Source organism: Camarhynchus parvulus, unplaced genomic scaffold (assembly GCF_901933205.1).
Source record: "Camarhynchus parvulus unplaced genomic scaffold, STF_HiC, whole genome shotgun sequence".
NCBI lineage: Eukaryota > Metazoa > Chordata > Aves > Passeriformes > Thraupidae > Camarhynchus > Camarhynchus parvulus.
Window position 1 is genome coordinate 43,151 of NW_022148919.1, and position 12,581 is coordinate 55,731.

Below are 12,581 nucleotides of genomic sequence, written 5' to 3' on the forward strand. Positions count from 1 at the left end.
GGGGCCCACCCCCAAAAAATGCAGGGGACAAAATCTGGGGAACACCCAAAACTGGACAGAGGGAAAATGTCCAAATTTTGGGGTCTCTCTGATCGCCCCTGACCCCTCCTGGGGGAGCCCTAAAAACCAAGCAAGCTTTGGGGACCCCCTGAGCCATCGCAAACCTTTTGGGATCTGCCCCAAGAAGGTTAAAAATAGGGAAAAACGGGAAAAAATGGGGAAAAAATGGGAATTGGGAGGTAAAAAATGAGGTAAAAATGGGAATTGGGAGGTAAAAAATGGAAACAAAAACCAACCAAGCACGGGGGACTCCCCCTGACCTGTCCCAGACCTTTTGGGATCTGCCCTGGACAGGTGAAAAATGGGCAAAAAATGGGAATTGGGGGAGGATAAAAATGAGGTAAAACCAGGAATTGGGCGGGAAAAATCGGAAACAAAAAACCAACCAAGCTTTGGGGAACCCCCCCTCAAAAAAACCCACAAAGGCCGAACTCTCGGGACTTCCTGGGACTCCCCAAAACCCAACAGGGACAAAACCCAGGGACCCCCCGACCCCAAATCCCCCCAAAAACCCAAACGGTGCCACCAGGGAAGGAACCAGAACCTTTTATTCCACCGAACCCAGCCGGGTTCCTCCCCATCCTCGGGTTCCCCGCAGATTTTGGGGTTCCCTGTGGATTTTGGGGTTTTTTTGGGGTTCAGGCGTGCAGGGCCCTCCAGCGATCCAGGGGCCCCCGGGACGGGACGTACTTGACGCCGCAGCCGTCGGGGATCAGGCGCTTCTGCGCCACCATCTCCTCGAAGGCGTCGGCGTTGAACTTGGTGAAGCCCCATTTCTTGGAGATGTGGATCTGGGGGAACCCCAAAAAAACCATCAGGGGGACCCCAAAACCCCCCCCCACAGCAAAATTTGGGGGTCTCCAGGTTGCCCCATCCCATTGATTTCAAGGTTTTCAGCACCCCCCCCCTTGTCGGAAATTTAAATTTTTGGGTCCTCCCCAACTCGGTGAACCCCCATTTCTTGGAGATGTGGAATTTGGGGGAACCCCAGAAAAAACATCAGGGGGACCCCAAAACCCCCCCACGGCAAAATCTGGGGCTCTCCAGGTCCCCCCATCCCAGCCATTTCCAGGTTCTCAGCACCACGAATTCCCCCTTGGTTTGAAGTTTGGATTTTGGGGCCCCCCCGTGTTGGTGAACCCCCATTTCTTGGAGATGTGGATCTGGGGGAACCCCAAAAAAAACATCAGGGGGACCCCAAAACCCCCCCACGGCAAAATTTGGGGGTCTCCAGGTTGCCCCATCCCAGCAATTTCAAGGTTTTCAGCACCCCCCACCTTGTCGGAAATTTAAATTTTTGGGCCCCCCCCCGTGTTGGTGAACCCCCATTTCTTGGAGATGTGGATCTGGGGGAACCCCAAAAATCGGTCAGGGGGACCCCAAAACCCCCCCACAGCAAAATTTGGGGGTCTCCAGTTTGCCCCATCCCATTGATTTGAAGGATTTTAGGAACCCCCACCCTGGTTTGAAGTTTGGATTTTTGGGGCACCCCCGTGTTGGGGTTTCCATTTTCATTTCTTGGAGATGTGGAATTTGGGGGAACCCCAAAAATCGGTCAGGGGGACCCCAAAACCCCCCCACAGCAAGACCTGGGGCACCCCGGATGTTCTCAAAACCTTCTTGTACCCCAAAACCTCCAATCTGACCCCTCCCATTGTCTCTGCACCTCCTCCTCAGCCCCGTCAGTTTTGGGGCACCCCAGGACCTCCCATCCTCCCCACAATTTTTGGGGTCCCCCTAGAGGTTTTTGGGTGCCCCAGAGGTTTTTGGATGCCCCCGGGGTTTTTGGGGTGCCCCCAGAGGTTTGGGGTGCCCCTAGAGGTTTTTGGGTGCCCCTAGAGGTTTTTGGATGCCCCCAGAGGTTTGGGGTGCCCCCAGAGGTTTGGGGTGCCCCTAGAGGTTTTTGGGTGCCCCCAGAGGTTTTTGGGGTGTCCCCAGAGGTTTTGGGGTGCCCCCGAGGGGTTTTGGGGTGCCCCCCGAGGTTTTTGGGGTGTCCCCAGAGGTTTTGGGGTGCCCCCCGAGGTTTTGGGGTGCCCCCCGGGGTTTTTTGGGTGCCCCCCGAGGTTTTTGGGGTGTCCCCAGAGGTTTTGGGGTACCCGCCGAGGTTTTTGGATGCCCTCAGGGTTTTTGGGTGTCCCCCGAGGTTTTTGGGTGTCCCCGGGGTTTAGGGGTGCCCCCAGAGGTTTTTGGGGTGCCCCAGGGACTTTTGGGGCGTCCCAGGGGTTTTGGGGTGCCCCTAGAGGTTTTTGGGGTGTCCCTAGAGGTTTTTGGGTGCCCCAGAGGTTTTTGGGTGCCCCCAGAGGTTTTTGGGGTGCCCCAGAGGTTTTTGGGTGCCCCAGAGGTTTTTGGGGTGCCCCAGAGGTTTTTGGGTGCCCCAGAGGTTTTTGGGTGCCCCCAGAGGTTTTTGGGGTGTCCCCAGAGGTTTTGGGGTGCCCCCCGAGGTTTTGGGGTGCCCCCCGGGGTTTTTGGGGTGCCCCCCGAGGTTTTTGGGGTGTCCCCAGAGGTTTGGGGTGCCCCAGAGGTTTTTTGGGTGCCCCCGGGGTTTTTGGGGTGCCCCCCGGGTTTTTTGGGGTGCCCCAGAGGTTTTTGGGGTGCCCCCAGAGGTTTTTGGGGTGCCCCCCGGGGTTTTTGGGGTGCCCGCCGAGGTTTTTGGATGCCCTCAGGGTTTTTGGGTGTCCCCCGAGGTTTTTGGGTGTCCCCGGGGTTTAGGGGTGCCCCCAGAGGTTTTTGGGGTGCCCCAGGACTTTGAGGTCCCAGGGGTTTTGGGGTGCCCCTAGAGGTTTTTGGGTGCCCCAGAGGTTTTTGGGTGCCCCCAGAGGTTTTTGGGGTGTCCCCAGAGGTTTTGGGGTGCCCCCCGAGGTTTTGGGGTGCCCCCGGGGGGGTGGGGGTGCCCCCGAGGTTTTGGGGTGTCCCCAGAGGTTTGGGGTGCCCCAGAGGTTTTTTGGGTGCCCCCGGGGTTTTTGGGGTGCCCCCGGGGTTTTTTGGGGTGCCCCAGAGGTTTTGGGGTGCCCCCAGAGGTTTTTGGGGTGCCCCCGGGTTTTGGTGGGGGTGCCCCAGGTTTTTGGATGCCCTCAGGGTTTTTGGGTGTCCCCCGAGGTTTTGGGTGTCCCCGGGGTTTAGGGGTGCCCCCAGAGGTTTTTGGGGTGCCCCAGGGATTTTTGGGGCGTCCCAGGGGTTTTGGGGTGCCCCTAGAGGTTTTTGGGGTGTCCCAGGGGTTTTTGGGGTGTCCCAGGGGTTTTTGGGGTGCCCCTAGAGGTTTTTGGGTGCCCCAGAGGTTTTTTGGGTGTCCCCGGGGTTTTGGGTGTCCCCGGGTTTTTGGGGTGTCCCCAGAGGTTTGTGGGGTGTCCCCAGAGGTTTTTTGGATGCCCCCGAGGTTTTTGGGTGCCCCCGGGTTTTTGGGGTGCCCCCCGAGGTTTTTGATGCCCCCGGGGTTTTTGGGGTGCCCGGTACCTTCTGCCGCCCCGGGAACTTGAACTTGGCTCTCCTGAGCGCCTCCACCACGTGCTCCTTGTTCTGCGCCTTGGTGCGGATGGACATGATCACCTGGCCGATGTGCACGCGCGCCACCGTGCCCTGCGGCTTCCCGAAGGCGCCGCGCATGCCGGTCTGCAGCCTGGGGGAGAGACCCCAGACCCAATTAGAGACCCCAGACCCAATTACAGACACAGCTCAGACCTGCCCAGAGACCCCAGACCCACTGACAATGCACACGCGCCACCGTGCCCTGCGGCTTCCCGAAGGCGCCGCGCATCCCGGTCTGGAGCCTGGGGGGAGAGAGACCCCAGACCCAATTACTGACCCCAGACCCAATTAGAGACCCCAGACCCAATTACTGACACAGCCTGAGACCCCAGACCCAATTACAGAAACACCCAGAGACCCCAAACCCAGCCCAAACCCACTGACAGTGCACCGGGGCCACCGTGCCCTGCGGCTTCCCGAAGGCGCCGCGCATCCCGGACTGGAGCCTGGGGGGCACAGAGACCCCAGACCCAATTACTGACCTGCCCTGAGACCCCAGACCCAATTACAGACCTGTCCTGAGACCCCAGACCTAATTAGTGACACAGGCAGAGACCCCAGACCCACTGACAGTGCACCGGGGCCACTGTGCCCTGCGGCTTCCTGAACGCGCCGCGCATCCCGGACTGGAGCCTGGGGGGCACAGAGACCCCAGACCCATTTACTGACACAGCCTGAGACCCCAGACCCAATTACAGACCCCAGACCCAGTTACTGACACAGCCAGGGACCCCAAACCCACTGACAATGCACACGCACCACCGTGCCCTGCGACTTCCCGAAGGCGCCGCGCATGCCGGTCTGGAGTCTGGGGGAGACCCCAGACCCAATCAGAGACACAGCCTGAGACCCCAGACCCAATTACTAATCCCAGACCCAATTACAGACACAGCCAGGGACCCCAGCCCCAGCCCCAGCACCAGATCCCTCTCTGGAGTCTGGGGCGGAACTGGGGAGGGCTCGGAATGGGGCAGACCCCAGACCCATTTACAGACTCAGCCCAGACCCACATCCCAAGACCCCAGACCCAATTCCAGAACGAGCCTTCGACCCCTGGTTCTTCCAGGTCCCATTCAAGGGGGAACCCAAAAATGCCCCCCCCATCCCCATCTGGGGGGAATTGGGGAGGGGTCCGTGCAGGGAGACCCCAGCCCCACCTCAAGGGGGTGTCCAGTCCCCAGGGGTCATTTTGTGTCCTCAGAGGGACTCTGAAGCCCCCAGACCCATCCTCAAGCAGATTTTTGGGCCCCCCCCCCCCCTCCAGGGGTATTTGGGGTTTTTGTCCCCCCGGCCCCTTTGGGAGCCCCCCCAGGGTGGGGAGGGGTCCCTACACAGCCGGGGAGGGGAGGGGTCTCTGTGCGCAGCCAGTGCACGCCGGGCCCCTACGGGGGAGGGGCACGGCCGGCTTAATTAGCTGCGGGGTCATTAACGGGTTAATGAACGGCTTCATTAGCTGCGGGGTCATTAACGGGTTAATGAACGGCTTAATTAGCTGCGGGGTCATTAACCGGTTAATGAATAGCTTAATTAGCTGAGGGGTCATTAACGGGTTAATTAACGGCTTCATTAGCTGCGGGGTCATTAACGGGTTAATGAACGGCTTCATTAGCTGAGGGGTCATTAATGGGTTAATGAACGGCTTCATTAGCTGCGGGGTCATTAACGGGTTAATGAACGGCTTCATTAGCTGCGGGGTCATTAACGGGTTAATGAATGGCTTCATTAGCTGCGGGGTCATTAACGGGTTAATGAACGGCTTAATTAGCTGCGGGGTCATTAACGGGTTAATGAACGGCTTAATTAGCTGCGGGGTCATTAACGGGTTAATTAACGGCTTGGGGTCATTAACAGGTTAATGAACAGCTTCATTAGCCGGGTGATTACGGGTTAATTAACGGCTTCATTAGCTCCGGGGTCATTAACGGGTTAATGAACGGCTTAATTAGCTGCGGGGTCATTAACGGGTTAATGAACGGCTTAATTAGCTGAGGGGTCATTAACGGGTTAATGAATAGCTTAATTAGCTGAGGGGTCATTAATGGGTTAATGAATGGCTTAATTAGCTGCGGGGTCATTAACGGGTTAATGAACGGCTTCATTAGCTGAGGGGTCATTAATGGGTTAATGAACGGCTTAATTAGCTGCGGGGTCATTAACGGGTTAATGAACGGCTTCATTAGCTGCGGGGTCATTAACGGGTTAATGAATGGCTTCATTAGCTGCGGGGTCATTAACGGGTTAATGAATGGGACCCCGACATGGGGGAGGCAGGACCCCAAAAACCCAGGGACCCCCAAAATCCCCCCCCCCAGTTCTGGGCTCCCTCCCACAGCTCTGGGGATCCCCTCAAAGCTCCAGGGCCCCCCCAGGATTTCGGGGTCCCCATGAAGATTTCGGGGACCCCCTGGGATCTCAAAGACCCCCCCCCAAAATTTTAGGACCCTTCTCCACCACCCCATCCCAGAAACTTCTTCCATTTAATTTTAGGATTCTCCCCAAAACTGCACCGATCCCCCCCAGGATTTCGGGGTTCCCCTGAGGATTTCGGGGTCCCCCAAAAAGGATCTCAAAGACCCCCCCCAAATTTTAAGATACCCCAATTTAGGGGGGATCTTTCCATCCCAAACCACTCCCAAAACCCTCTCCTTTAACTTTGGGAAACGCCCCCAAAACTCCACCGAGCCCCCCCAGGATTTTGGGGTTCCCCTGGAGATTTTGGGGTCCCTGGGGATTTCAGGGTTCCCCTGGGGATTTGAGGGACCCCCTTGAGCTCTCAAAGACCCCAATTTTTAAGACACCCCCAATTTAGGGGGGATCATTCCACCCCAAACAACCCCTGCAAACCTTTCCCTTTAACGCCCCCAAAACTCCGGGGAGCCCCCCAGGATTTCGGGGTTCCCCTGAGATTTGGATTTTGGGGTTCCCAAGGAGATTTTGGGGTTCCCCTGGGGATTTCAGGTTCCCCGGACTGTCAGGCCCCTTGAGTTCAAAACCCATTTTGTTGTACCCATAGTGGGCTTCCATGCCAACCACTGCGAAAACGTGTCCCCAGCCCTGCCCCAGCTTCGTTCACCTGTATTTTGGGGTTCCCCTGAGATCAGGGACCGCCTAGCTCAAAGCCCCCAAATTAAGCACCAATTCGGGGGTTTTAGCACAAATTTGCGGGTTTCCCAAACGGGTTAGGCCATGGTTTTGTTGATTGGAAATTTTAAGCACAATTTGAGGTCTTTACATCCCAAAATTCAACGCCCTGCATGAAACTTTGGGGGTTTTTTCACGTGGAAATTTGGGGTTTTAGGTCGAAATTTCGGGGCTCCAGGAGACTATCTGGGGTGTTCCAGAAGAAAATTTTGGGGTTTCCTGGTGAAATTTTGGGGTGTTTCCGGTGGAAATTTGGATTTTTGGGTCCTTGCCGGAAGCTCTTCAACGTGTACTTGTTAGCGGATGTGGACCGTCCGGCCGGCCTTCCCAGGGCTTGTGAGAGGGAAAGATCGGGGGTTTCAGGGACAGGGAATTTGGGGGTTTAGGAACAAATTTGGGGGTTTCAGGAAAAAAATTGGGGGTTTTAGGCGAAAATTTGGAATTTTTAGGTGAAAATTTGGAATTTTTAGGCGAAAATTTGGGGTTTTTAGGCGAAAATTTGAGGTTTTTACATGAAAATTCAAGGCTCCTGCATGAAAATTTGGGGTTTTTTCAGGTGGAAATTTGGGGGTTTTAGGTGGAAATTTGGGGGTTTCAGGGACTATCTGGGTGTTCCAGAAGAAAATTTAGGGGGTTTTTGGTGAAATTTTGTGGTTTTTAGGTGGAAATTTGGATTTTTTGGGTCCTTGCCGCAGCTCTTCACCATGTACTTGTTAGCGCAGATCCGGGCGGCCTCCAGGGCTGGGAGAGGGAAAATTCGGGGGTTTAGGGACAAATTTGGGGGTTTAGGTGCAAATTTGGGGGTTTCAGGAAAAAAATTTGGGGTTTTTAGGCGAAAATTTGGAATTTTTAGGCGAAAATTTGGGGATTTCACGCGACAATTCGCGGTTTCTACACAAAAACTCGTGGGTTTTACATGAAAATTTGGGGCTCTTACATGAAAATTTGGGGTTTTTAGGTGGAAATTTGAGGGTTATAGAATAAATTCGGGGGGTTTAGGTTCAATATTGGGGATTTTAGGTGGAATTTTGGATTTTTTAGGCAAAAGTTTGCATTTTTTAGGTCCCTGCCGCAGCTCTTCACCATGTACTTGTTAGCGCAGATCCGGGCGGCCTCCAGCGCTGCCAGGGGGAAATTTTGGGGGTTTAGGGACAAATTTGGGGGGTTTAGGGACAAATTTGGGGGGTTTAGGGACAAATTTGGGGGTTTCAGGAAAAAATTTGGGGTTTTTAGGCGAAAATTTGGGGTTTTTAGGTGAAAATTTGGGGTTTTTAGGTGAAAATTTGGAGTTTTTAGGCGAAAATTTGGGGTTTTTAGGCGAAAATTTGCGGTTTTCACGCGACAAATTTGAGGATTCTGTGTGAGAATTTGAAGCTCTTACATGAAAATTTGGGGGTTTTAAGGTAGAAATTCGGGGGTTTCAGGTGAATATTTGGGGATTTTAGGGGAAGATTTGGGGAATTTAGGGGAAGATTTGGGGTTTTTAGGCAAAAATTTGAGGTTTTTAGGCGAAATTTTGGATGTTTTAGGTGAAAATTCGGAGGTTTTACGTGACAATTTGCGCTTTTTACATGAAATTTTTGGGGTTTTTAGGTGGGAATTTGGGTATTTTAGGGGAAGATTTGGGGGATTTAGGAAAAAATTTGGGGGATTTAGGAAAAAATTGGGGTTTTTAGGTGAAAATTTGGGGTTTTTAGGTGAAAATGTGGAGTTTTTAGGTGAAAATTTGAGGTTTTTAAGTGGAAATTTGAGAAAAAATCTGAGGAACCCCTCCAAACCCCCAATTTTTCAAAGATCTCCCCCAAAAAATCCCTTGAAAACCCCTGAAAATCCTCCCAACCCCCTGAAAATCCTCCCAACCCCCTGAAAATCCTCCCAAACCCCCAAAACTCCCCCCAAAACCCCAATTTTTTAAAGAAACCCCACAGAAAATTCCCTCAAAATCCCCTCCAAAAACCCCGAATTTTTCAAACATCTCCTCAAAAAATCCCCGAAAATTCCCCCAAACCCCCTCAAAACCTTCAAGCTTTCAAAAATCTCTCAAAAATCCTCCCCAAACCCCAAATTTTGAGAAGAATCCCCCAAAAAATCCTCCCCAAACCCCGATTTTTCCAAGAATCCCCCCAAAAATCCTCCTCAAACCCCAAATTTTGAAAAGAATCCCCAAAAATCCTCCCCAAACCCCAATTTTTCAAGAATTCCCCCAAAAATCCTCCCCAAACCCCAAATTTTGAGAAGAATCCCCCAAAAATCCTCCTCAAACCCCAAATTTTTCAAGAATTCCCCAAAAAATCCTCCTCAAACCCCAAAATTTTGAGAAGAATCCCCCAAAAATCCTCCCCAAACCCCGAATTTTTCAAGAATTTCCCCAAAAATCCTCCCCAAAACCCCAAATTTTGAGAAGAATCCCCAAAAATCCTCCCCAAACCCCGAATTTTTCAAGAACTCCCCCCAAAAAAATCCCCCAAATCCTCCCAAAACCCCAAATTTTGAGAAGAATCCCCCAAAAATCCTCCCTCAAACCCCGAATTTTTCAAGAATTCCCCCACAAATCCTCCCCAAACCCCAAATTTTGAGAAGAATTCCCCCAAAAATCCTCCCAAAACCCCAAATTTTGAAAAGAATCCCCCAAAAATCCTCCCCAAACCCCGAATTTTGAGAAGAATCCCCCCAAAATCCTCCCCCAAACCCCGAAATTTTTGAGAAGAATCCCCCAAAATCCTCCTCAAACCCCAATTTTTCAAGAATTCCCCCAAAAATCCTCCCCAAAACCCCAAATTTTGAAAAGAATTCCCCCAAAACTCCTCCCCAAACCCCGAATTTTTCAAGAACTCCCCCCAAAAAAATCCCCCAAATCCTCCCCCAAAACCCCAATTTTTCAAGAATCCCCCAAAAATCCTCCCCAAACCCCGAATTTTGAGAAGAATCCCCAAAAAATCCTCCCCAAAACCCCAAATTTTGAGAAGAATCCCCAAAAATCCTCCTCAAACCCCAATTTTTCAAGAATTTCCCCCAAAAATCCTCCCCAAACCCCAAATTTTGAAAAGAATCCCCCCAAAAATCCTCCCCAAACCCCAAATTTTGAGAAGAATCCCCAAAAATCCTCCCCAAACCCCGAATTTTTCAAGAACTCCCCCCAAAAAAATCCCCCACATCCTCCCAAAACCCCAAATTTTGAAAAGAATCCCCCAAAAAATCCTCCTCAAACCCCAAATTTTGAGAAGAATCCCCAAAAATCCTCCCCAAACCCCAATTTTTTCAATAATTCCCCCAAAATAAATCCCAAAATCCCCTGAAAATCCTCCCCAAACCCCTCAATTTTTAAAGAAAAACCCCAAAAATCGGGATTTTTACCCTCGGAGCTGAGCTGCTCGTACTCGTCCGACACCATGTGCCCGCACAGGGGGAACTCGTCCACTTTGGCTTTTTTCCGGCCCAGGTCGAAAATTCGGATTTTTGGGTCTGGGGGAGACACCCGGGGGGGTCAGGGGGATTTTTTGGGGTTTTTTTGGGGTTTTTTTGGGGTTTTTTTGGGGTTTTTTCTCACCCGGGACCCCCCGGCAGAAGCGGGACTTGGGGTAGGGTTTGTTCTTGCAGTAGCGGTAACTGAGGGGGGAAATCAAAGGGTTAAAAACGGGAGAAAAAGAGAAATTTTATACCCAAAAAAAACCCCCCGAAATATCCCTTAAAAAGGCACAAAAAATCCCCCCCAAAACCACCTGAAAATATCCCCCAAACAGCCCGAGGTTCTCTTCCAAAAAATCCCAAATTCTCCCTAAACCGCGCCGAAAATACCTTCCAAATAGCCCCAAAAATTCCCAAAATTATCCCCCAAAAAAACTCTAAAAACCTCCCCAAAAGCCACAAAATTAGCCCCAAAATCCCCTAAATTGTCCCCCCAAAAAGATCCCCCAAATCCCAAGAATTAGCCCCAAAAATCCCTTAAATTATCCCAAAAAAACCCCAAATTATCCCCCCAAAAAACCCCAAATTATCCCCAAAAAGTCCCTTAAATTATCCCCAAAAACCCCAAATTATCCCCCAAAAAAGCCACTAAAATCTCCTCAACTATCTCCCCAAAAACCCCTAAAATATCCTCCAAATATCCCTGAAAATTCCCCAAATTATCCCCAAAATTATTCCCAAGAAAACGCCTAAACTATCCCCAAAAAATCCCCAAAGTCCCCGAAATTATCCCCGAAATAAAAACCCCTACAACCACCCCCAAAATTATCCCTTTTAACCCGGAATATTCCCTTCTTAACCCAAATTTTCAGCATTTTAACCGCAACTATTCCATTTTTTACCCCAATTATTCCCATTTTACCCCAATTCTTTTCCAATTTAACCCAAATTTTTCTTTTTTTAACCCGATTTTTTTCCATTTTAACCCCAATTAGTCAATTTTTAACCCAATTTTTCCCCTCTTTTCCCCCCCAACCCCCCCTTTTTCCCACCCCCCCCATTTTCATATTCCCATTTGACCGCCCCAGTGACGTCACGGCGGCCGTGCTACGTCACGCTCCCCCCGCTCTGACGTCACGCCCTCACCATCGCGCCGGCCGGCGGCCCATGGCGGCTCCGGGACCTGCGGGGGGACACAAGGGACGCGTTGGGGACCCCAAAAAACCCAAATTAACCCCAAAAAAACCCCCAAAAAGCGCCGAATTAACCCCAAAACCCGCCCGGCCCGGCCCGGCCCGCGCTCCCCTCACGCCGCGCTCCGACCTCGCCGCGCGCCCGAAAGAGGCCGCGGGCGCCTGCGCGCTGCTTTTATAGCGCCCGCCACTTCCGGTCCCGCCCTCGACTTCCGGCGGCGCTCTGGCCGCCCCGGAGGACTCATGGAGGAGGAGAGGGGGGTGATGGCGGAGAGCGATGGAGGAGCTGAGGGAGAGCGCGGGGCTGCGGGAGCGCGGGGGGCGGGAGGGGAGCGGGAAAGGAGCGGGGAGAGCGCGGCGGGGCGGCGGGAGGGAGGGGCGGCCATAGAGATGGGCGGAGCCGCTCTGGCGGGCTCGGTGATCATAGAGAGGAGAGGCGCGGCCAATCAGAGCGCTCGGGGGAAGCGGCGCAGGCGCAGTGAGAAGGCTGGGAGGGGCGTTGTGACGTCATCGCGTCTTTACGTAGTCCCGCCTTAATGAAGAAGGCGGAGCTGCCGCGGGGCGATTTGCATACATTTGCATAAAGGAGCGGGGGGGAGGGGCGGGGCTTCTGGGGGACCCCAAAATTCACAGGGACCCCCCCGTTTATCCCCCCAATTCCAACCCCCCGCCCCCAAATCTTCGGGGGTGAAATTCCCCAAAAATGGAAGTGACCCCCCCCAGAATGAAATCCACCCCCAAAAACCCCAAAAAACCCGAACTGCCCCAAATTAAACCCCCCAAAAAAACCCCAAATACCCCGATTCCTCAGAAACGCCCCCAAACCCCCCCCAAATTAAACCAAATTAAACCCCCCCAGAAAACCCAAAACCTCTGTAAAAAACCCAACTCCCCCAAAAAATAACAAAAAACCCCACCCCCTCCAAAATCCCCCCAAATTAAAGTCACCCAGCCAAAAATCACCCCCAAAAAACCCCAAAAATCCCAAAAACCCCCAAAATTCAACCCCCCCCTCAAAAAAAGCCCCCAAATCCCAAATGAAGCAGAAGAAGTTTTTATTTGGGGGCTGGGGGGGGGGGGATAAAAATTCCAATAAAATAAAAAAAAAAAAACAAAAATGAGAAAAGGGAAAATGGGGGGACGACGACACCCCAAAACTTCGGGGGGGGGAGGGGGAGCTGTGAGGGGGGGGGAGGGGCCGTGAGGGGGGGGAGGGGCGTGAGGGGGGGCGGGGACCCCCGGAAATGGGGGAGGTGGGAC

General features: G+C 52.7%; 1 protein-coding gene and 1 non-coding gene across 2 annotated transcripts; both read right to left on the minus strand.

Annotated features, from left to right (window-relative positions):
• Window positions 1-698: 698 nt before the first annotated feature.
• LOC115917165 (60S ribosomal protein L10-like) lies at window positions 699-11,549 on the minus strand. Its single transcript, XM_030970896.1, has 10 exons — window positions 11,452-11,549; window positions 11,275-11,311; window positions 10,271-10,329; window positions 10,078-10,185; window positions 7,685-7,844; window positions 4,325-4,390; window positions 4,150-4,215; window positions 3,967-4,028; window positions 3,511-3,728; window positions 699-851 (listed from the first exon to the last, which is right to left on the minus strand). The coding sequence occupies exons 2-10, from the start codon at window positions 11,295-11,297 to the stop codon at window positions 699-701; spliced, it is 915 nt and encodes a 304-aa protein (XP_030826756.1). The 5' UTR covers window positions 11,298-11,311; window positions 11,452-11,549.
• LOC115917169 lies at window positions 4,860-5,002 on the minus strand. The gene has a single exon (XR_004061680.1). It is a non-coding gene; the product is annotated as a small nucleolar RNA SNORA70 (small nucleolar RNA).
• Window positions 11,550-12,581: the final 1,032 nt, after the last annotated feature.